At 41.3% G+C, this 26,002-nt stretch overlaps 1 protein-coding gene across 2 annotated transcripts in view; it reads left to right on the forward strand.

The window, feature by feature from the left end:
- The first annotated feature begins 822 nt into the window (after positions 1-822).
- fnbp1l (formin binding protein 1-like) overlaps positions 823-26,002 on the forward strand; it is a 72,625-nt gene continuing 47,445 nt past the window's right edge. For both annotated transcript variants that reach the window (XR_014601397.1, XM_084065824.1), the window contains exon 1: positions 823-959. Coding sequence is in view for 1 of the 2 variants with exons in the window: in XM_084065824.1 (XP_083921950.1) it covers positions 933-959 (27 nt within the window). In the remaining variant the exon portion in view is untranslated. The remainder of the gene's footprint in view (positions 960-26,002) is intronic.

A 26,002-nucleotide genomic window follows, 5' to 3' on the forward strand; every position in this document is an offset into this window, starting at 1 on the left:
AGAGCTGAGAGGTTTGATTTGCACATATGTACATCTCTGACTGGGAGGGAGATGAGGGAGACTAGTTTATGTACATCTCTGACCACTGACCAGGACCCCGCCCAACTCAACTGTAAACATTAAGTTTATCTTCCCAGCGATTGGTTCGGGGCCCCCTCCTTTCAAGACAATTGTAATTATTATTATTATTATCCTTATTATTATTAGGCCTACTAGGCTAATCCATACCCGGGCCGGGATGTAGTAGAGGTAAAGAGGTAGGGGTGCAACAGTTAATCGAAAAATATTTTCATTATAGGCGTGGGCGTGGCGGAAAGCTTAAACACATTTAAAAAAAATAATGAATTAAATCATTGAAAAAATTATTAAAATAGCCGATCTACAAACTCACGTGACACATTGTGACCTTGTAGATCTGCTATTTTAACTTTTTTTGCACAATACTTGTGCGATGAAGTAGTAGGCTATAAAATAACCCTATCATTCTTAAACTTTTTTTTTTTTCTTTTACAAAATAATACAATTAAAAAAACATGCTTCACGGTTATTCGATTAATCGAAAAAGTAATCAATAATCGCCAAGAAAATAAATAACCAATGGTTGCAGCCCTATTAAAGGAGAGCCAGGGCCCCATTAATATACTTTTTAGACTTTTTTTTTTAGCCCAAGGTTTATGGCCCCCAAAAACCTTGGGCTGGGGGCACGGGGTCTCTGACTGGGAGGCCATGAGGAGGAGGAGGAGGAGGAGGAGGAGAGCGGAGCTTGTGGCCAAGGAAGTGACACACACACACACACACACACACACACACACACTCACACACACAGTGGACTGGGAGAAGCCAAGCCAAAGCCAAGCGGCAGCCGAGGCGAGTTTGAGCGGGGAGTACGGCGTCAAATCTGGGGAGAACTTCTCTTCTAAGTGGAAGCCGCGATGGGGCAATGGGGAACAGAGCTCTGGGTATGTACTATGTATTAACCTGTGTGTTTGTGACTAAACTGCTGCGTTGTGTTCTGTGTTGACGTTCATGTTGTTGTTCAGGCTTTTTTTGTGCAGACTTGGGATCCAGGGGAAGGAACTGGAAGGTGCTGTGTTACCTTTAGCTTTGTGTGTGGAGCGGCGGGGCTAACGTTAGCAGCTAGCCCACTGACTACTTTGTTGCGTATTTAATATACATATGCACATAGTCACATCTTTTCCAACTGAAATTACACTTTACTGTTGAAAATACGGGGTTTTTCTCCCCCCACGGCCGTGGGACGAAGTCTAAAACGAAGCCAACGCACCGTGGGGACCATGGTGGTGACAGCGAATACCAAAAGACTCGCCCCAAAACACAGTCGCCCCCGGGGCAAAACTGGGGACCTCGGAACGGTCGCCAACCGGTATTCCTAATCGTACCTCAGTAAAACTATGCCTAAATTTAACCTTATTCCTAAACGTAACATCAGGGAAACTATGCCTAACCCTATTCCTTAACTTACATTCAGTTAAACTATGCCTAAACCTAACCTTATTCCTTATAGTAACCTCAGTAAACTATCCATAAACCTAACCTCAGTACTATGCCTAAACCTAACCTTATTCCTAAACATAACCTTAGTAAACTATGCCTAAACCTAACCTTATTCCTAAACATAACCTTAGTAAACTATGCCTAAGCCTAACCTTATTCCTAAACATAACCTCAGTAAACTATCCCTAAACCTAACCTTATTCCTAAACATAACCTCAGTAAACTATGCCTAAGCCTAACCTTGTTATTCCTAAACATAACCTTAGTAAACTATGCCTAAGCCTAACCTTTTTCCTAAACATAACCTTAGTAAACTATGCCTAAACCTAACCTTATTCCTAAACATAACCTCAGTAAAACTATGTTTAAACCTAACCTTATTCGTTATTCCTAACCTTAACCTCAGTAAAACAAATACAAGAACCGCTGGTGGCGAGCGGTCCGCGAAAAAAAGAAATATGGGGGCGACTGTGTTATGGGGCGAGTCTTCCGGTTACCGGCTGAACAATAGACAAACGTCCTGCACACTGAAATGTCAAGTCAAGTGTGGCGAATCCTTTTGGCTTGTTTCTCAGGTTAGCTTATTGTTGTCTTTAGATAAAAAGGCGTTGCAGTGATTGTGTTGCTGATAGAGAGAGAGAGCAGCAGCATGTATGTATTTACGGAGTATTATGACTTAAGGCGGATTGGTGGATATGTCACACCCTGTTTCAGCGATGGGGACTCAGGACAAGACAGACAGAAAGAATACCGTTAACGTGTGCAGATTGGAGAGACAGAGTAGAGCCCCCCCAGTCCTTTAACCACTTAAACCCCTTAAATGGTTGAGTGGGGTCCCTCAGGGCTCAATGCTAGTATATTTTCAGTTTTCTTTTATTGTACGGATGCATGGGGTTTAAGTGGTTATAACATCCACAATGGAAAATGCATCGGTATATTTTTTGAGCATTTCTTTATGGATTTATTGATTGACTCTGTGTGTGTGTGTGTGTGTGTGTGTGTGTGTGTGTGTGTGTGTGTGTGTGTGTGTGTGTGTGTGTGTTGTGGTGGTCTTGTCCCATGTTTTCCCCCTACAACTTTAAATGTTAAAGCAGGGGATGGATGGATGGATATGCAAACTGTAAAGCAGCCGAATCATCCGACCCCTCATAATGCATATCCTACCCCCCACCCCATTATAAGCAGATTACTGATCATTGATGATCAGATGGTGTTTTCTCACTCCACTAGACCAGAGTCACAGTCTGTGCTCTTGGTCAGATTCAGTAGATCTTCAGTAGGCTGTGTGTCAGTCAGTGTCTCACTTTTCATCCTGACTTACATCAGCCGGCTTCTTATTGGGTTGACATCATGGTTTTAAAAAAGAGAAAATCTAAATATGTGCTAGTAGGTGACGTTGTCATTCTGGATATTTGTGAATGGACTAGTAGAATTTATATTTCACTTTAAAAGGACAGTGTAGTAAGTATGACAGCCTGTGTGCTGCTGGGGTGTTGGCTATCAAAAGCTGTGGTCAGCTGTGGCAACCAGGCAGCACTCTCCTAAATCTGAGGTGTGTGTGTGTGTGTGTGTGTGTGTGTGTGTGTGTGTGTGTGTGTGTGTGTGTGTGTGTGTGTGTGTGTGTGTGTGTGTGTGTGTGTGTGTGTGTGTGTGTGTGTGTGTGTGTGTGTGTGTGTGTGTGTGTGTGTGTGTGGCTGAGAGAGAGAGACAACTCTTCCATGTGCAATGGGAGCGGTGTTGTAAAGTAACTAAGTACATGTACTCAAGTACAATTTTTAGGTATTTTTACTTTACTGGCGTATTTCCAATTTTCTGTACTTTTACTTGTAGTCCACTACATCTCAAAGGCAAATATTGTACCTTTACTCCACTACAATTATTTGAAAATATTTTATACATAGGCTATTTGAAAATAGCCGATCTACAAGCTCCTTTAACTTAAGTTAAATATCTGAGTACTTTTTCCACTACTGAATGGGAACTTACTTCATTCTTGTGTCCTTGGTTGTGGAATATGAGGATATATATGAGTAGTTATTAGTTGTTAGGCTGAGACAGACTGAGAGGGTATACCAGAGGAATGAGGCCAGAAGATTAGCTTTCAACTTCCTTTCCTTCATATTGTAGCGAAGCTTGTGAGTTCATTCAGTTCATTTTATCTGAAAGTAATTGGATTTACTTTTTTTTTTTTAACTTCTCCTGGACCCCAGGCTTCAGAAAGAATATCTTAGCAGTTAGGCTAATAGTATCTTCAGACATACAGTAAATATACAAAATATTCTGTTGGATGATACAGTATCATGTAGCACATTTATACCACTTCATTAGAATACTTTATATAGAGGAAAAGTACTTAACCCATTAAGACCTGGAACTGTGTCATTTTTAGATTTGAGCTAAAAAGCATTATTTTACACTTTGGGCTATTTTTGAAAAATCGTGAAAATGTGTGCAAATCTTTGAATATATATATTTTTAAACCGAACATTTTTAACTCAAATCTTTGCTTCTGGGGGTCCCTGGAACAAGATATTTTGATGGGGGTCTGCGGCCAAATACATATCATTTTGGGGGGTCCTTGACATGAAAAAGATTGAGCACCACTGATATAGAAACATACGTTTTTCAGAATACTGTTGAGATTTAGGAGACATGTAGAATCGGCTTCAGGTCTCAATGGTAGGGCTCTACTACTTTAAAGATGTCTATATTTGTTCTCATACCTAAAACAGGATTACTGGCCAGCAGTGCCCCTAGGCTTCAATGAAAAAGCTAAACCATAAACAAAAAGAAACCGAAGGCAAAGTGATGAAACTTTTTCCACACAAGACGTTATTCTAAATGTATCCCACGATGACACGATAGTTGGCATCAGTGGTGGAAATCACCATCATCTCACATACAACTCTATCATCCATCTTAAAAGTCATTTGCAGGTTGTTTCAGTGTCATAATTTACTAATTATTGTCAATCCTATGTATAATTGAACCCATTAAGACCTGAAGCCGATTCTAAAAATGTCTTCTAAATACGGTTTTCTGAAAAAAACTATTTTTCTATGATCAGTGGTTCTCAATCTTTTTCATGTCAAGGACCCCCAAAATTGTGTGTATTTGGCCACGGACCCCCATCTCAAAATATGTTCTTCCAGGGACCCCCCCAAAAGCAAAGATTTGAGTTATAAATGTTTGCTTAAAATATATATATTCAAAGATTTGCACACATTTTCACGATTTTTCAAAAATAGCAGATCTACAAGCTCATAGCGCGGCACCGAGTGCCGCGCTATGAGCTTGTAGATCTGCTATTTTTGAATAGCCAAAGAAATCTTAAAATTACACAGATGACACACTCGGTCTTAATGGGTTAAGATTACAGACTGCTAAATCATTCAGTCTAAATATGAATATTATTTCCATAATTACATAATTTGCACGATAAAACGGATTCCAGTACTGAAACAGAGTTCTGACAATGGGTAGACTTCATAAACCCCAATAATCTGATTTGAACCTGACGCAAATGCTGTTGTTATGTAAACACTTTTATCTGTTCGTCCTAATCAGATTAAACTAATAATTGGTTAAACCATAGCCCGGTCAACACACCTAGATTCATGTTCTAGCCTTTAAGCTGTGTAAAAAACATTGATCTGATTTCTCTCAGCTTGTTAAATGTGTGCATACTTGTATGTCAAAAAAAGTTGAGATAGTCTATGGCATCATTTGAACCCAAGTACACTGAAGATAATTGTGTCGTGTGCAACACAGTGCACGTGGACATCACCACTGAATTGGAGATGTATTTCAGGGAAAGTGTTTTTTTTTTTTGTAAGTTATTCACACTTGTGGAATATGATTATAAAATATGCCCCAGTCCATATCTTTGGAGTACCACTTCACACGTTTACAAAGACATTGTCAATAGATGGTATTATGTTTTAATGTCATTTTCAAAACAACTTTAAGATTATATCTGTTCTAACTAACCTTTTGTTGTTGGAATGGAATGAAATCACAGGAATTGGCACGTGGGTGAATTGTAGTTTTACAGTGGAATCTTCTTACCTATGGTAACATGGCCTACAACCTGCTAGTGTGTTTGTTCCGCTTAGAGTCGGAAGTACTGTAGCGTCTAGTGTGTGCCAGGCATGTTGCCAATGAGGAACATCCTATTACTGGGCTGGCTTCCTGCCGCCTAACACACACACACACACACACACACACACACACACACACACACACACACACACACACACACATGCATGCACGCACACACACACACACACACACACACACGCACGCATGCACAGAGGGAGGGAGTCTGCCTGAATGAAAGCTGTGTTGTGTGCTGCCACTGAGGTGCTGCCATGCTGTGACCTGGTCTGTCTGTCTGCTTGAGGTGAGTTGTGGGCCAGTGTAGTGGAGTATGGCTGTCTGACTGTCTGTCTGTCTGTCTGAAAGACAAGAGACAGACGGGGGGTCCACTCTACCGACTGGTCAAACTGAAAGACGAGGAGAAACTCAAACGTTTGATTTGCCACGGTCGCTGTTTCAGTCTCTCATTAACTACTTAAGCCCTGTTTTATGCTTTGTTATACGATGGCATCGCACAGCGAAAATAGACGATCTGCTTGAAGACTCAGACCTTGTAAATTCCTTTTCAAATTTTTAAAAACTGAACGTGGTTGAAATGCACTAAGTAAATAAGATTAGTAAGTTACATCATCTTTTAGTTCTAGAAAATGGCAGGGCAAGGTTTTGTATAGCATAACAAAGGCAATTCTAAGTGCTTTACAAAAGGCATAAAGCAGCATTTAAAGTACCATATTGGCCATATATTGTACATAAACACACTGTAGACCATTTCAACATTAATGGCTTAACGTGTAGACTTATTGTTTGTTTACATTTCTCCAGAGTTATTAAAACGTTACCAGATGCTACGAAATGTTAGTCAAACATAACTGCAGTCAATAAATCATGGCATTGTTATTACATCTTTTCTCTGGGGGTCTGTTTTCAGTTAGACAAAAACGTACTACACACAGTTATATTTAGTGTGTTGGGATTACGTATCTCGAGCAAGTTTCAAAACTCTTGCAAGTTGATTTTTTTTTTCATGCGGAATGGCTTCCTTGAAAATCAAACAAACCCAACTATGCTTTGGAAAACGGTCGGCGGTAATGTCAGTGTACCGTGAGTCAGTCAATGAGATAAACATGCCAGACAAGGCAGTAGAGAAGGTTTCTGTGTGGTTAGTAGGGCAAGACCTTAGTTTCTTAACAGGTTGAAGAGGGTGTGTGTGTGAAGTCACATGCAATGTAAGGGCATGGTTGCCCTTTACATGCATTGGCACACTGTTAACCCCTACATTCAGGGAAAGCTTCTCTCTCATTTTAGATTTCTTTGGCTATTCAAAAATAGCAGACATACAAGCTCATAGCGCGGCACCGAGTGCCGCGCTACGAGCTTGTAGATCTGCTATTTTTGAAAAATCGTGAACATTTTTGCTAATCGTTGAACATATATATTTTTAAAGGGAGCATTTGTAAAAATGTTTCGTTCCAGGGACCCCGCCAGAAGCAAAGATTTGAGTTACAAATGTTCACTTTAAAATATATATATTCAAAGATTTGCACAAATGTTCTCATAGCTTGTACATCTGCTATTTTTGAATAGCCAAAGTATGAAATAATGGTTACAGCTCAAATCTAAAATGACAGCACTCTGGATAGGTGTTTACGTGTGTAATGTACCGTACATAGAGAGGGGTTGCTAACGTGTGTGTGTGTGTGTGTGTGTGTGTGTGTGTGTGTGTGTGTGTGTGTGTGTGTGTGTGTGTGTGTGTGTGTGTGTGTGTGTGTGTGTGTGTGTGTGTGTGTGTGTGTGTGTGTGTGTGTGTGTGTGTGTGTGTGTGTGTGTGTGTGTGTGTTGTATGATTGCAAGTGTGCCACTGCAAAGAATATGTTTAACAGTGAAATAAAGATGGAGCAAGGGCATGCATGTGTGTGCGCTAGCGTGTCTATGTGTGAGGGTGGATGTCTTTCTTAATTAAGGATGTTGTGTTAACAAAATGCCTTGCGGGCACATGGAGGGAGGGAGAGAGAGAGAGAGAGAGAGAGGGGGGGTTGTAGGTTGAGAAAAAACACATGGAAGGAGAGATGATAATGGAGAGACAGAAAAGTGCTGAGAAAAGAGTGAAGGACAGAGGAACAGCTCTATATTGATGAATGGAGAAAGTGAATTCTGAAAGTGAACAGGCTTTTTCTTGTGGAATCATAATGAGCATTCAAATAGTAAAAATCACCTGACCACAATCTACTGTTAAGCATTCAGTATTACTTAGATCTTCACACATTGCACGCTGAGCATTATACCAAACAAACATAACAGCAGCTTGCATCGGATGGATTGCATGTGCTTGCAACATCAAGTTCTATTCAGCCTCCTTAACCTTGTTTCTGGTAACTCACCCCCCCTCATCCCACCCTTTTCTTTCCTATCTCCCTTGTCCGTTTCTCCCTCCCTCCCTCCCTCCCACCCCCTGAAAACACAGCTGCCTGTCTTTTCCTGTTGACTCCTCTTCTAGAATGTGTTCCCCTCTTCTCCTCCTCCTCCTCTTCTTCTGCCCCTCTCTCATCTCCCTCTTTCCCTCTCTTCCTCTCCCTCGCATCCCCTTGTCCTCCCCTGGTTGCAGTCAAAGCTGGGTCAAACGACCCCGGCCAGCTGTTTGGCCATCATCATCGAATGTCCAATACTTACATTCTGAGAAACAGACGCAATCCCCCAAATCCTCCAGCAGTTCAAGTCCTGAACGGCGAGGCCAAAGTGTAGCTGATATATAGAGTTTGTAAATTACAAATGTAATGAATGCAACAAAATGCACATGGATGGATATTAACATTAATTTGTGTAAAATCCCCTGAGTCTCATCCATTGTCAGTGGATGCAACACCAAAATATTTCAGATTTTGGAGGCTGTTAACATTATTAAAACCGGGAAAGCATCTTGTGTCATTTTTAGATTTTTGCTTTGGCTATTAAAAAAAATAGCAGATGTACAAGCTCCTGCAAGCTTGTACATCTGCTATTTTTTTGAACATTTTTGAAAAATCTTGAAAGTGTGAAAACTGCAGATTTTAGAAGGCCTTTGTAGAATCGGCCTCAGGTCTTTAAGGGGTTAAGTAGGGCTGAGCGATATGACTTCAATGTCACGATTACCAATTACCACCCTATGTGAACTTTTATTTTATTGAAAATGTATTTTTTTCCCATGGATTTAATGATGACTTCACCATGATGATGTCAGACGTTCGAAAATTCATTTGGCAACCTCAATAGATGCTTTGAATGTCAAGAAATGACATTCGGTACAGCCTTAATTGCTGAGTATGAGTAACAAGCTTTCTTTCCAGGAAGTGCAGATTGAATCACAGACCTTTTTCTCAGCACAAACAGCCACTCTAGACACACAAGACTCTTTTACTGCAGGTATATCCACTGTTATCGGTGTGTCTCTCTTTTTGTCTTGTAGTCTACTAGTCAGTCAGACTGTCTTCCATCTGTTTATCAGTCAGTTTTTGTTTTATTAGACAGTGTATAAAAATGCAGGCTTTGGGGTGCGTTGGAAAGTTGGAAGATGGCGTGATTTCCTTTTTTTTCTGCTGAATTTTCCCTGGATTTTCAAACCAGTCATTATGCTAAAACCTCTGCGGGATGGCGAACCTCGTGCATACTGTAGTGGTGTAACATGCTTACTTACACACAATAACCTCACCATCTCCCTGGCAATGCGGTAACCATACAAATAGGGCCTGTATAGGTAAAGATGATGATATCCTTTTTTTTTGATGGCATAATCTATTTGCAGCACAGTATGCTCGAGGGGTTAAACATAGCCGTGACCGTGCCATGGTTAGAGGTTCAGCCACACAGACATGCATGCAGTGCACCTATCAAGCTACTAGGCATGGGACGATATACGATATTATGGTATATTATTGCGATAAAAAACGTCCACGATAACAGTATCGCGGGGTACTGTAATTAAAGTGAAAATTATCAGGCTTTTGGGAGCACCCCGGACAGTTGCTTGATTAAGTATTTAGATATTATATATATTCATTTTATCAGACACGCCCCTCTCTCTAGTCTTAACATTACCTGCCAAGATATTAAACATCATTTTTGATCCCCTTGCCAGCGTAATTACCTTAATCCGAAGATCTTTGAAACGCAGTGGAAGCCAGATTGTGTAAAAAAAAAAAGTCCCTGTGAGAAGCCGGAGGGATCAGTGTGTCCATTGGAACAATAACATTCCAACGCCAATCGGCCATTTTGGGGCTATGGCCCGTTGAAAACGGGTGGTTTTCAATGCAAAAAAAGAAACTGAGTTAGGAGTGTTTTTCTAAAAATCCCATAGTCAGGGTGGATGGATGTGACGTTTTTTGGAATGACGTCACATCCACATACTTCTTCTCTGAGTGACGATGGATCATCCCAAAGCTGTGTTAGGGTGCCCCTTCCCACATCGTCTTCCCACATCAGCCACTTAGGTCTGGATATAATCTCCACTGGTCCTTGGTCTACACATGTCACTGTGAACCACATTATGTTTTTATGTTTCCTCTTCGTCTGCATTTTCTCCTGAGGGCCATCATCTTCCTCTTCATCATCTTTCTCTGATATGCTTCGACCCCGTTGCCATTTGCAGTTTGTTTGTTTATTATTTTGTATTTATTTATTTATCATTATTATTATTTGTATTATTATTTTTATTTTTTAAATGGGATCACAGTTTGTTTCTCTTTTTATAGGGCTTTTTATTGTTGGTAGTCATGGCTGCCAGTTCCCACCTGATGTCATGTGGTAGTTCAGACTGCTCCACACCGTACTGAATAACCGCTAGCTTGCATAACATCTTCAGACTAGGACTTAAATCTAAGATATACAGGTCATCAGGTGTGTTGTATCCTCCAAAGAGGATGATACGTTCTCCCACCATGCAACAGCTCATCCAAGACGTCTCACACGGGGCTTTCCCTTTGGGCTCAACCTTCCACCATGAGAAGGTCTGTGGATTGAATTTCCACAGATCATTGATTAATTGCTTGAAGTTGCTTCCACCAAATATGTACAGCTCTCCATTGTAGGCAAAGGCTGAATGACCCTCGCGTCCTTCTGGAAGAAGCTGTGGAGAAGGTGTGCTCAGCCAGCAGTTGGTCTCTGTGTCAAACACACTGATTTTGTTGTTGTAGACGTTCCTCTGGTTCCCCCTGCCCCCAAATACAAACATCTTTGTCCCGATGATGGTGGCAGAGTGACCTGATGAAACAGGTGGTGGAGTTCCTCTGGTGATAATTAGAGACCAGACCATTGTGGTGGTGTCCAACTTGTAGATGTCATTAGTGTGTCCAGTCAGCTGGATGTTTCCTCCATAAATATACATGACCTTCCTAAAGACACAGGCTGAGTGGTGGTACCTCCCCTCTGGAGCATTTCCGGCAATATTGGGTTTGGACCATCTGTGGTTGTCAACATCAAATGAATAAAGCACGTTACAGTAAGGATATCCCCCCCAGATGTAGGCAATATCTTCTACCAGAACAGCTGTGTGGCCTCCGCGCACGCAGGGAACCTCAAGGTGATGTTCTCCTCCTCCAGTTTTCACTGTGGTCAACTTCCTCCAGCGTAAAGACAGTGTGTTGAAGATGTGGACATCAATATAATGACTGTTAGGGTAACCTCCAAAAGAGTACAGCTTGTGTCCGACTATGACAGCAGCCGGCCAGGAAAGCCCATGTCCTCCTTTCCTTATCGTCCAGTGAAACATTTCACACACCAGCACCACTGTGAATCAGTGCAACTAATTTACAGAAGAGGTTAGAAGGCAGGGCAACGTGTTTCTAACAGTTGCTGAATGGTGTTGTGTTGGGAAATACAATAAAAACATTTAAAAGGACAATTATGCTGAATGTGATGAAGATGGTGTGATGTCATTCCTTGATGATGACTTTATATGGAATAGCTAATGACGTTACTCAAAGTGAATGGCCATTTTAGCAAAATCTATAATCTGAAATGTGCTAATAATAAGATGTGTTTTGTCAGTACTATGACACCAGTACTATGACATCAGTCATCCATATTTGGGCACATTGAGATAAAGACACAGACAGATATGCAGAGATGTAGAAAGGCAACAACACCTTGGAAACAGAGTGTTTGAGGCTCGATGCTCAGGAATAGCTTCTACCCAGCAGCTGTTAAGAGTCATAAACAAGGACATGGTCAGTTCCTGTCTTTCTAGAATATCTAATCTTCTTCATCTCCCCCCCTCTAAGATATCTAAGATATACAAAGTGACATTTTAAGATTTTTAAGCATATTTACATCATCGTGATAATATCGTAAATCGCAACTATTTCGGTCACAATAACCGTGACATGAAAATGTCATATCTTCCCATCCCTACAAGCTACACCAGGTACAAGCTGATGACTATCTTTTCATCTTGTGGACTTGCAGCTAAAGCTAACCGAACAGTTTTCTGAAAAACGTATGTTGCTATATCAGTGGTGCTCAAACCTTTTCATGTCAAGGTTCCCCAAAACTATATTCTTTTTCACCGCCGACCCCCATCAAAATATGTTGTTCCAGGGACCCCCCAGAAGCAAAGATTTGAGTTAAAAATGTTGTTTAAAAAAATATTTGTATTCAAAGATTTGCACAAATGTTCAAGATTTTTCTAAAATAGCCAAAGTATAAAATAATTGTTATAGCTAAAATCTAAAATTACACAGAAATGTTCCCGGATTGGATGGGTTAAAACTGTGATACCGGTAATAATTGAGAATAGGTAAACAGCATTGCCACCCCCAGATTATTTAGTTTTTTGTTCACCTTACGTGCCTGTTATTCGTCTGCTATAGGTTCTGCGCTGTACCAAAATAGCCTCTCGGAGGACTTTAACGTTTTCTAAGTCTTAAGAACATAGCAACTGAAACCAAACTATTAGATAAACTCACAGTCTCACTTCAGAAACCTTGACCCTGTCCCTGAAGAACACAGGTTGTACGTGGTACGGTTATGTGTATCATTATTGTAAATGCGGAGGTGTGTGGGACATCAGCTGATGTACTTGTGTTTCTGAGTGTGTACTAAAAACACATCAGCTGCCCGACGAACCTGCTGAGCTCCGCTGTTTTGATGCTATCTGCTGCGTAGGTAAACCATACAAAATTACAGATTGACAGATCAGTGTAAAATGACCAACTGACAGTCTGACACTCGTATAAATTGGCGTCAGAAGTGGCTGACTGACACATGATCGATTGACTGACTCGCTTAGTAACTACAAAAGGGCCTGATACGTGGACGCAGTGAAAGGGTAAAAAAAATCTGCTTAGTCATTCAGTCAAATTCTCATAGAAATCCAGTAAACCAACCAACCAGGCAGTTACTTTGTGCTGCTTTCATGATTTAGCTACATTCTGGGTTGCGTTCCAGTATTGTGTGAACGAAGGGTCACTGTGGCTGTGTGTGTGTGTGTACACTTCCCCTAGCTACCATTGTACCATAGATCTACATTATTGTGTGTGTGTGTGTGTGTGTGTGTGTGTGTGTGTGTGTGTGTGTGTGTGTGTGTGTGTGTGTGTGTGTGTGTGTGCGTGCGTGTGTCACTGCAACCACATGAGCCTTAATAATGATATGCGTGGCGTGCCTTGGATGCACGTTATTGTAATGTGTGTGTGCCAGACAGTGCACAATCCATGGGTGATGGTGACTGTATGTTCCATTTGACGGTCACCTCTTGTCCTAGATATTAGATGGTTAATAATGGCACCCCTTTTTGTTTCATCTCTCTCGCTCTAGCATGGATGGGCCTCCATGCAGAGCGAGGGCTCCTTTACCCCCTCCTCAGTATTACTTCCATCAGAAAACAAGTTGATGCCTGACTGTACCACGTTTACCCATCAGCAATGTCAGCACAGACAGCAGTGTCTCATCATCATTGGGAATTTTTGGTTGTGGTGGTGGTTGGCTCGAGGCTGGCGCACACACACACACACACACACACACACACACACACACACACACACACACACACACACACACACACACACACACACACACACACACACACACACACACACACACACACACAGGCAAGGGTGTCATGTGTCATCAGAAAAAAAAAACATACAGAGGGCAGAAATCCGCTGAAAATGACTAATTTACTAGTTGCGGTTAATAGTTGTCAAATTGTCATTAAAGGAATAGTTCAACCCCAAAATGACGTATTTTCTATCGATTACACACCCCATGGAGATTTGAATTCATTCCATTTTTTTGTTTTTGTCGCATTCCTAAGCCAATAATTTTATGATAATGATAATAAAGATGCCTATGTATCCGGTTGGTCGACACAAAGGAGACCCTTTGTGTCTCCTACCGGAGAGATCGCCGGTCTTCAAATTATTGGCTTAGGAATGCGACGAAAACATTCAATGCTTCATGCGGTGTGTAATTGATAGGAAATAAGTCATTTTTTGGGGGTGAACTACTCCTTTTAAACTACATTTCATTAAAAATCAACAACTAAAACGACAGCATTGCAACAAAACACTTTTCATTGAATGTACAGCATATGTTTGTCTAATACTTTTGGCGCGCTGCCAATGAAGCCATGTACGGGAAACCGTATACCTCGAGGACTTTCCTTCATACACCATAAATAGACATTATGTGACATCGTTCACATAGTTTATACTGTATACAAAAAGAAGTAGGACATTTCCTCCACCCCCTCGCCCCCTCGCCTCTGCTCTCCCTCCCTCCCTTCCTCCGTCCCACTCTTTTCCCCTCTCACTCCCTCTCCCCGTTCCTTCTCCTCCTGTCCTACCTTACTCCCTCCTCCCTCTCTTCTCTCTTCCATAACCCCCCCCCCCCCCCAAACATACATTGTGTTTACATGGGAGAGAACAATGTCGTTTCTAACAGCCACAGCGTTCCCAGGCTATTTATCCCACTCAATCCGGGAACGAGTCTTGTGTAATTTTTTAGATTTCTTTGGGCTATTCAAAAATAGCAGATCTACAAGCTCATAGTGAGAACTTGTAGATCTGCTATTTAAAAAAAAAAAGTGCAAATCTTTGAATATATATATTTTTAAAAGCGAACATTTGAAACTGTCAAATGTCTAAAAAAAAAGTATTCATATTTCTGAAAAACTATTGTTGCTATATCAGTGGTTCTCAAACTTTTTCCATGTCAAGGACCACCCAAAAGTATATGTATTTGGCCACGCGGACCCCCATCTCAAAATGTTTAGTTCCAGGGACCCCCCCCAGAAGCAAAGATTTGAGTTAAAAAGGTTTGCTTCATTTTTTTTTATATATTCAAAGATTTGCAAAGATTTTCCACGATTTAAAAAAAATAAATAGCAGATCTACAAGCTCATAGCGCGGCACTCGGTGCCGCGCTATGAGCTTGTAGATCTGCTATTTTTTAATAGCCCTAAGAAATCTAAAAATGACACTAGACGCGTTCCCGCCGGATTGAACAGGTTATTTTGACCGCTCCTGTTTCAGACCCCTATGAAATGCCGTGTGTGTGTGTGTGTGTGTGTGTGTGTGTGTGTGTGTGTGTGTGTGTGTGTGTGTGTGTGTGTGTGTGTGTGTGTGTGTGTGTGTGTGTGTGTGTGTGTGTGTGTGTGTGTGTGTGTGTGTGTGTGTGTGTGTGTGTGTGTGTGTGTGTGTGTGCGTGCGTGCGTGCGTGCGTGCGTGCGTGCGTGCGCACATTTGCCGTGCTGCATATCAATACATTCTCCGGGAGCTGTTTTGGGGATGGAGGGTTTTGTGGGTTACCCAGGTAACAAGGTCACTATGCTGCCTGTCCCCTGCAGTACTAGGGGCTACACACTAGTTTGCCAAGATACCCCAGTACTAGTTACCCCCCAGACCATAATATACTGTATGTCAGGTGGTACTTTACGATGGAAGTCAACACTGACTGAGATCAACGTTTTGGGGCAAAACGCTGCTGCATTTGAACCCATTAAGACTGGGAAGAACGCATTTGTGCCATTTTTAAGATTTCTTTGTGCTATAAAGAAATAGCAGATATACAAGCTCATAGCGCGGCACCGAAAAATCATGAAAATTTGTGCAATTTTTTTTTTAAGCGAACATTTGTAACTCAAAAAATGTTTTCTAAATCCTAACAGTATGTTGCTATATCAGTGGTGCTCCAGGACCCCCAAAATGATATGTATTTGGCCGCCCCCATCTCAAAATATGTTGTTCCAGGGACCCCCAGAAGCAGAGATCGGTGTTAAACATGTTTACTTTAAAACATATAAGTATATACGTTTTTTTTTTTTTTTTGCAGATCTACAAGCTCATAGCCGCGCTACGAGCTTGTATATCTGCTATTCTTGAATAGCCAAATACATCTGAAAATCATACTCAGATGCTTTCCCAGTCTTAACGGATTAAGCAAACTTCAGTTATCGTTACAAAATGATGGAACTTTGCTAAGATCCTTCAAAGACAGCATCGTTTGTGTGAGAACAAGTTTTGCTTGATTGAGATTCCATACAGTTTACTTACAGTAGCTTTGGACTGCAAACCGGTGTGTCCAGAATGTCCTTCTGAGATAAGATAAACCTTTTATTGATCCCTGGAGGGAGATAGCCCTGTGACCCCCACCTTTAGCTCATAATGTAGCCCGTTCTTGTAAAGAAATTAAAGTTTACTACGACGCTAGACCAGTTTAAGTCTATTAAGATTCATGAGATTCAAACCTTAAAGGGATAGTTCACCCAAAAAAATATTTTTTTCTATCGACACCATGGAGACTTGAATTCATGGATATTTTTTTTGTTTTTTGTCGCATTCCTAAGACAATAATTTGATGACCAGCGGACCGGTAGGCAGCGGTTCCGGTAGGAGACACAAAGGAGACTCTTTGTGTCTCCTACCGGAAAACGCTGCCGCTCATCAAATTATTGGCTTAGGAATGCGACAAAAATGTATATATATCCATGAATTCAAGTCTCCATGGGGTGACTAATCGATAGAAAAAAAGTCATTTTGGGGGTGAACTATCCCTTTAAGAGATTTATAAACAACTTAGAGAACCAGTAGTGTTTATATCATATTTTAAGAAGCATTGGCACCAGTAGAAGCTGTAATGTGTTTCAAATCCTCAGTAATCATCTATCAATTTGTAACTTTTAAGAGTGTACAAAAATGAACCCGTTTAGCACTGAGTATTTTTGCTGTGCAGTGACAGAAGTCATAGCATTATGCACAGATTTTAGCCTGGTATAATCAGCCATGAGGTGATATGGGGTTAATGGTTAATCTACATGACTTACACATTACACATTACACACATACAACGTATAAGTAAGCCATGGTGACCATCTTACATGGTTCTGTTTCTTCAAACACGCAATTCCACTTGAAAATACTGTATGTGGCACCCATCTCACCCTAGTTTGTTTTACTCTATTCCTTGGTCACGGCCGGGAATGTGGGTGCATTAGAAACTAAGTTTCTAATGCACTGTTTGAATACGTTTAAAACTCAAATGCTCAATTAACCCATTCAAATCGGGAACGCATCTACAAATGTCTTCTAAATCCTAACCGTTTTCTGAAAACCGTATGTATTTGGGACCCCCATCTCAGAACATGTTGTTCCAGGGACCCCCAGAAGCAAAGATTTGAGTCACAAATGTTCGCTTTGAAAAATATATATTTATCCAAAGAATTGCGCACATTTTCATGATTTTCCCAAAATAACAGATCTGCTTTTTTTTAATAGCCAAAGTATAAAAATAATGGCTATAGCTAAAATCTAAAATGACATGTGTGTGTGTGTGTGCGCGTGTGTGTGTGTGTGTGTGTGTGTGTGTGTGTGTGTGTGTGTGTGTGTGTGCGCCATTGCCGTGTTTGCTTTTGCTTTTTAGCTTGGAAAAGAGATGTGTACGTCGTCTGTAAACTGGACTTTAGGGTTTTATTGAACCAAGAGTGACAGGACTGCCACGGCACATCAGTGTGTGTGTGTGTGTGGGGGGTGCGTTTGTGTCTGTAACACTCTGTGCTGGTGTTTGCTTTAGCTTGGAAAAAGAGATTGGACCTCAGCAGGTTGGCTAGATCTACACTACAGTAGCTGTCTGTCTGTCTATAGGAGTCATGTGATTTGAGGGGTCAAAGTCTCATGACTGATTTAGATCGTTTCTCAGTCACTCACTGCAGGGGGAAATAGGGGGGGGGGGGGTGTCCCACCGAACATAAAGACATATTTATACTGTTGTAGGGAATTATGTTAAGGGATATTTCCGGATGGGAGATTCCATCCAGCTATAAGTGAGATTCTATAAAAGGGGGAATTCCACAGAAAATAAGGAAATATTTTCATAATTAAAGTTATTCTAATTCCACAGGAAATATTAAATATCTAGAGGAAATGAATTGTTGTAATGAAGAAAATTCTCAAATATACAGTATATACAGTATATTTAAACCACTTTATAAATAATTCATAATGTAAGGAAAATCCCATTCCTCCTATAAAGGGATATTCCACAGAATTATTATATACTGTGTGTACTAGCCTACCGCAATCACTTGCTGGTATTGGGGTGAAGACTCAGCTACACACAAACTAAGTTATAGCCATAAGGCCACATTCTAAATTCTGACTCTGATTCATGGAACCTTGTTGAGTGGTGATACATTGGGGATATTGAGGCATTTAGTTATGCTAAAAATGTGTGTCCCCACGTGCTTGTTCAACATGAGAGAGCAGGATGTAATGATGACTGTGTCACTAGACCCCACACACACACACACACACACACACACACACACACACACACACACACACACACACACACACACACACACACACACACACACACACACACACACACACACACACACACACACACACACACACACACCATACATTCGCTCATGCAATACCACTCATACTCTCCCTCATTCAGGAAATAGTGTGGCAAATAGTGGATAACCACTGAAACTGATTGTGCTAATGTGTGTGTGTGTGTGTGTGTGTGTGTGTGTGTGTGTGTGTGTGTGTGTGTGTGTGTGTGTGTGTGTGTGTGTGTGTGTGTGTGTGTGTGTGTGTGGCTATGAAGCAAACCATTGCCTCGCCCCAGGATCACACACACACACACACACACACACACACACACACACACACACACAATACTGGTTCCCTCTTCCAGAGTGGGGGGTGTGTGTGTGTGTGTGTGTGTGTGTGTGTGCGCGTGTGCATGCTTGCCTTGGTGTGTTACGTGGGTGGGTGTGACTGACTGTGAAGACTTGCCTTCCAGCTGTTTATGCATGGATCAGACAGTGTTGGCATAAGATGAGATTTGACAAGACTAGCCAGACGTAAATAGAACACGCTCAGTATATGTTTTTTTTTCACTAGCATGATTCAAGCTGGTCTGCACCATGTATGTAGTATGTTGGTGTGCTTTGTGTGACCTTGTGTGAACCGTCCTCAAGTCATAAATTCATCTCACCTTGAGAGACAGAGACAGAGACACAATTGGTCACTCTGTCTGTCATAGACCAGACTGGCCGAGCCCAAAGACCACCCTTCTGGTCCTACCAGTCTTGTGGAGATCTAATCTTGGTCAATACAGCGTCTGTTGTCAAAGAAGTCAAAGGGAAAGGATGGACTGTAAAATGTTGAGTGTTAATTTAAGCACTTATGCCCTACTTTATACTTTGTTGTACGAAAATAGGTGATCTATAAGCTCACACGCGTGTCTCATCGTGATGTGTTGTGAGCTTGTAGATCTGCTTGTTTTTGGAAACCTTTGACAATTCTTGCCCATAATGACATGCCCAAAGTAGGCCAGGTTTAACCCATTAAGACCTGGTACGCATCTGTGTCACTTTTTCATTTGAGCTAAAAAAAGCATTATTTTACACTTTGGCTATTCAAAAATAGCACATATACAAGCTCATAGCGCGGCACCGAGTGCCGCGCTACGAGCTTGTAGATCTGCTATTTTTGAAAAATCGTGAAAATGTGTGCAAATCTTTGAATATATATTGTTTTAAAGCGAACATTTGTAACTCTATTCTTTGCTTCTGGGGGTCCCTGGAACAAGATATTTTGAAATGGGGGTCCGCGGCCAAATACATATAATTTTGGGCATTGACATGAAAAAGATTGAGCACCACTGATATAGAAACATACGTTTTTCAGAATACTGTTAGGATTTAGAAGACATTTGTAGAATCGTCTTCCGGTCTTAATGGGAGAATACTAGAACCAAATGTTTGGGTTCTTCCTCCAGATAGATTTGGAGATCTTTTGTGTGCAAGTGGAAATTGTGGCCTATGATGCTGGCACTAGAGGAAACTGGATGGGATATTATTGGGTAACCAAAATCAGTAGGGCTCATCCTCTGGGGAGCCTGAAGATAAATGCACAGTGAATTCCGTGGCATATCTAAGCAGTATTTTTCATTAAATTGTATGCAAGTGAAATACATTTTGACCTCGTGTTTGCGCTAGAAGAAAGGCCATGGGGGTCACCATCACCAGACAGTAGGGGCCATTGTCTTGGGTTCATGAAACTTGCGCAGAATGTCATGGCAGCAGTTTTTTGAGAAATGTTCCGACCGACAGACTGACATGGTTGTCCTTATAGCCACGCTGCTAATGGAGCAAATAAATACATACACACACACACGCACACACAAACATTCAGTAACGAAAAAAAGGTACAAAAACTGTAAGCGATAAGGTGCTCTTCAGGATGGTACTGTAGGAAAAATCCAATGCTCTCTGATGCGTCATATCTTAACCCATTCAATCCGGGAACGCATCTACAAATATCTTCTAAATCTTAATATCTTCTATATCTTCTAAAGTTTTCTGAAAAACGTATGTTGCTATCTGTCAGTGGTTCTCGATCTCAAACTTTTTCATGTCAAGGACCCCCAAAATTATATGTATTTGGCCACCGACCCCCCCCCCCCCCCATATCTCAAAATGTTTTGTTCCACCAGAAGCAAAGATTTGATTTACAAATGTTCGCTTTAAAAAATAATCTATATATTCAAAGATTTGCACATAGTTTCACGATTTTCAAAAAAATAGCAGATCTACAAGCTCATAACGCGGCACTCGGTGCCGCGTTATGAGCTTGTATATCTGCTATTTGTGAATAGCCAAAGTGTAAAAAAATTGTTATAGCTAAAATGTAAAATGACACGTTCCCGGTTAAAAAAGCCTTTATTATAGCCTGCCTGGATTAAGAACCAAACCACAGTTTGAAGCAAATTCACAAGCACAGTAATGCTTTGTTCAGTTTGGCATTATGTCTTTGCACAGGCTACCATGGACAACAATATGACAACCTTCTGCCCCTGACCCAAGAAGAAAAAAGCTGAAAGCAAGGATGTACAGTAATGATGGCTGACTTTTAGAGAGGTAGAAAAGAAAAAATGACCCAGCTGGTAATTTTTGTGTTGGCTGTTGATCTTTTGGAGACAGAGAAGTATTTGGGTTGATTTGCTGCAGCTCGGCAGCTGGGCTACTTTGACTGCAGAGAGAGACTGTTTATAAAAAGCGGTTTAGTTGAACCCAAACATGATGGCCACTTGGCCAGTCCAACTTGACCAGGGCTAGCCTAGCAGCACACACACTAAAAGGCAGTAGCTTTCCTGGAAAGTGTGGACGTTTCAACGGAAATAGATGAAAGATCTTCCTGCCTCAGTCTCTCTCCAGAGATAAAAGGTTTGGGCGGGGTGTTATATGTCAGTTGGATCTTAACCTTTTCAGGCCGTGACACCCCCCCAAATAATCATATTTGAACTGGGGACCACCCTGATAAGCACATGGAATGTAGGAGTTGAGGCATTGCATTTTCGTTATCCACAGATAAATATTGTGAAAAAAGCAGATCTACAAGCTCACAACGCCTCGCAACGCGAGGCGTTGTGAGCTTGCAGATCGGCTGTTTTCACAATTTGTTTTATCGATTACTTTTGACACAATAATGGTCTTTTTCCTTTCTTTCTTTTTGAGGTATTAAAAAGGTCTTACAAGCCCTTAAATCGCCACATCACTGTCACCTGGGGACCCCCTCAAAATCACGTGGGGGGACCCCCGTGGGGTGTCCCGCCCCACAGGTTGAGAACCACTGCTATATGTAAAAGATGTCCTCCATAGCTTCATCACAGCAAAGATGGCTAACATGCTAAAGATCAGCTGGTATAGAGAATTATGCAATCGTTCGCAAATACCTCATGACGCAATGCCCATGATGCCAGATACTGTAGTAGTGTGTAGACATTACTACCACTGAAAAACGGCTGAACTCCGTATCTGTTGGCTGTTTGCTTTATATGGAATAAAAGTGTTGCGTTACCCTGTGCTTGCCAGGGCACGATCATAGCTGGATTATTTGTAGAAGATTAAATCAATTAATCTCCAAGATAGATATATCAAATCTCTCCAACTTTATTCTAGCCTCTCTCTCCCTCTCTCTCTCTCTCTCTCGTCTAACCAGTCAGTCAGGGTGAGTGTATGTGTGAGGCAACCAGGGGAACAAGACAATAGAGGAGATCAGGTTGCTATGAAACCTGACCAGCTAACCCAGAGAGAGGTGTGCCCAGGTGTGTGTGTGTGTGTATTTTCCACTGTATATCCAGGAAGAGGTTTACACAGGCATGGACTGGTTTTACAGTATACCAGAGAGCCAATGGCAAAAACATAGAGACCAAAACCAAAACATATTTGTCTGTTTACCGTTTCCCATTGTGTTTTCTGTTTCCCATGGATTTAGGCCCCTTCTGGGCTGGATAGGAAGACGGGTTGGGGATTGGAAATGCTGTATTTCACCTGGCTCCTGATGCAGCACTTAAAGTCTGAAGTCGAACCCCGCTATTAGCGTTAGCCTATCCATATGTATAGCCTTGTGGAGAAAGTAATTTGATATTGTGCTTCACTAAAAGTCAATACTAATAACCAACGTGCGACATGCCAGATCTAAGCTACTTGACTTATCGGCCTATTTCACACATTATTAAAGGGCATTGATATCCTCAAGTGGAGATAAATTGGATTATATCTGAGCCATTTGTCCCCAATGATCCCATAGTAATGGTCTGTGGCTGAATTCTCTACTGTTCTCCCTCACCATTATTAAACAGTTTGGCCTCTATGTATAGTCATTTCCTGTTGTGTGCTGCACATAGTCTGCGTTACAGTACGTGTGTGCATGTCCGCATATGTTTGTGTGTGCGTTGCCGCGTCCACGGGCCGCATTAACAGTGTGTTTATTGTGGTAACAGAGGTCAGATGATTAAGTCTGTCTCATCCATGATGTTTATCTACAGCACATGACACACACATGTTCTTCTCCCCCTCTCTCTCTCTCTCTCTCCGTCTCCATCTCTTTCTCTATCTTCTGCGTCTTCTTCCTCTCTCTCTGCCAACTGTATTGATGATACAGTTCTTTTGCTGTTGAATTGGTTCCATTGTTTTCCAGGTCAATAGTAAGCTGTGCCATCTTTGAGCCGTTGTTGGCTAATACTGTCTGACTGGTTAAACTTTAACCGGCAGTCACTCGGTTTTGTGAATGACATCATGTTAAGAGAACTTGGTCGGTTACTAAAACATTGTTTAACCTGCGTGCCGATGGCCTAGCGGTTAAGGCGGCATGCCACATGTAGGCTCTAATGCAGCCTGACAGTGAGTCGCGCATTGGTTTTGACCTTTGCTGCGTGTCACTCCCTGTCTCTCTCTCCTGTTACCTGTCTCTCTCTCGACTATACTATCCAAAATAAAGGCAGAAAGAAAAAGTCTTTGGGCCGATCGACTGGTAGAGCCGTGGGGTAGAGAAGAGGTGGGAGAGAGAGAGGGTGTAAAGGTTTGGTCCGAGCTGGCTTCGCTGTTGCCAGATTCTGTGAGTGAAACAAGCGACCAGGTCTATGAAAACAAGCCCAAAAGAAGCGACCAGTTTCACCACTTGAGCCTTATTACGTATGTCAGCTATTTTCGGCTGCCAGCTCTAACGCGTTAGCACAACAATGTGCACATCGACAGTTTGTGCTGAACTAAATGCCAACTTTTGCCAAACAGACTACGTCAGACGTAGTCTGTTTGGTGGAGAGTTGCCTTAAGGCTCAGAACACTGAAAGCATCACCTCCTCAGCGTCAACGGGGTACATTGCTGCAACGTGTCTGGCTGTGTCCACACGATCAGCGTTTCTGGTGTGGTATAGTTCCGAGAAAATAAAGCAACCATGTGAATGAATACTTGAATGAAAAAAAATACATGCATGTTTGTGTGGGCCATTGAAGAGAAGAACCATCAACCATAAAATCTCATTAGAAGATTGGGACCTTACGGTATGCATTTAGATGAATGGTTCGTTCAACTAGAAACCTTGTCATGTTTGTAAATTGTCTATTTTCGGTGCATGTGCGACACTGGTGTGCGACTAAAGTATAAAATCACCCTTTAAAGTAATCTTGTGTTATTTCTAAAGCGGCCTCACTGTGACTCACACAGTGGTCATTCTCTGATTCATTCAGTCCATTCATTTTGGTCTATGATTCGAATCAGACGGTCCCTTTTTAATTGCTTTCGTGTGTGTTTTAGCCCGGCTGCCATAGAATAGCTTCTTTTAAGGGGGTTCACGCAAACGTTTCTTATGCCAAGGAAAGGATCCCAAAATATCCCATCATGTTTTATTTATTTATTTCTTACCTTTTAATTTGGTCCCCAGACTTAACCCATTCAATTCAGGAATGCATCTGTGTTATATTTGATTTTTAGCTATAACCATTTTTTTATACTTTGGCTATTCAAAAATAGCAGATCTACAAGCTCATAGCGCGGCACTGAGTACTGCGCTACGAGCTTGTAGATCTGCTATTTTTTGAAAAATCTTGAAAATGTGTGCAAATCTACGAATGTAAATATTTTTTAAGGGAACATTTGTCGAATCTTTGCTTCTGGGGGTCCCTGGAAGATAATATATTGAGATGGGGGGGTCCGCGGCCAAATACATATCATTTTAGGGGTCCTTCACATGAGAAAGTTTGATAACCACTGATATTATTGCAACAGAAGACTTCAGAAGTGTTTCAGGAAACTATTAGGATTTAGAAGACGTTTTTTAGAATCGGTCCCAGGTCTTAACTCATTCACTGCTAGACTTATTTCTGGCTGCGTTTGCCCACTGCCAGAGATTTTCATAGTAAAAAAAAAAGTACACAGGAGCCGAGATACAGGATTTTTAAGTAATAAGTTAATCAGGAAGTGGATAGGAGTCTAGATCTTAGAAAAATAATATCTCCTGGGTCTGTGGGTCAAATTCACATTAAAAAAATATATATATGTTTTTTACGTCAGTGGCAGTGAATGAGTTGATGGGTTAAATACCTATTGCAAAATGTAAACGAAAAAAAAACAACTCCTGAGCCTAAGCCCCTCACTTTGAAAACTTGTGCAGTAAGTAGTTGGTTGTATTATCTCTACTGACTTGAGTAAAGATAAATATAGAGTCCAGTGGTTTACTGGAGATGAAAGCCCACTGCTTCCTTCCTCCTGTCTGTGTGCCCCAGCATCTCACATTACACCCTCACATTCACATAGCAGGCCCCCAGGTTGTCTTTGCTGCAAGGGGCTACGGTGTCAGTACAGTATATCCCAACCACCAGGTTGGGTTTTCTGGGTATTTTTGGGGCTTTTCTGCCATTATTGGATAGTACAGTGATAGGAAACAGGGAGAGAGACGGGGAGTGACATGCAGAAAAGGCTCTCGAGGTTGGGAATCAAACCCACGACTCGCTGTCAGGCTGCATTAGAGCCTATGTGGTGGCCAGTGTGGCCAGTGTTGTTAACTCCTACCCCCAATATATGTGGATATTGCTCAGGTATGGAATACATTTGCTATACACAGCAGAATCCTTTCCATAAGACCCCACACACAACTTGATGAAATGCAAGGAATTTTTTGTTTTGTTTTGTCATAATGAAAAAACAACCATTAACCCATTAAATCGGGAAAAGCATCTGTAATTTTTTATTTCTTTGGCTATTCAAAATTTAGATTTGTGCAAATCTTTTAATATATATTTTTTAAAGCGAACATTTGTTAAATATGTTGTTCCAGGGACTCCCAGAAGCAAAGATTTGAGTTACAAATGTTGGCTTAAAAAAAAAAAATCTTAAAAAGATTTGCACAAATTTTCATGATTTTTCAAAAATAGTAGATCTACGAGCTTGTATATCTGCTATTTTTGAATAGCCAAAGTACAAAATAATGGTTAAAGTGGTTAAGTGAAATCTAAAATGACTTCCCGGGTCCCCATTTCTTTGACATTCCATTCCATTTAATTTCCTCTTCATCTGTTAGGAATGCAAGTAAAGCAAGTAGGTGGGCTGCCTATAGAGTTCAGCAGGCAGGG

The sequence above is a fragment of the Gymnoscopelus microlampas genome, assembly GCF_963454915.1.
Source record: "Gymnoscopelus microlampas genome assembly, chromosome: 9".
In the NCBI taxonomy this organism is placed as follows: domain Eukaryota; kingdom Metazoa; phylum Chordata; class Actinopteri; order Myctophiformes; family Myctophidae; genus Gymnoscopelus; species Gymnoscopelus microlampas.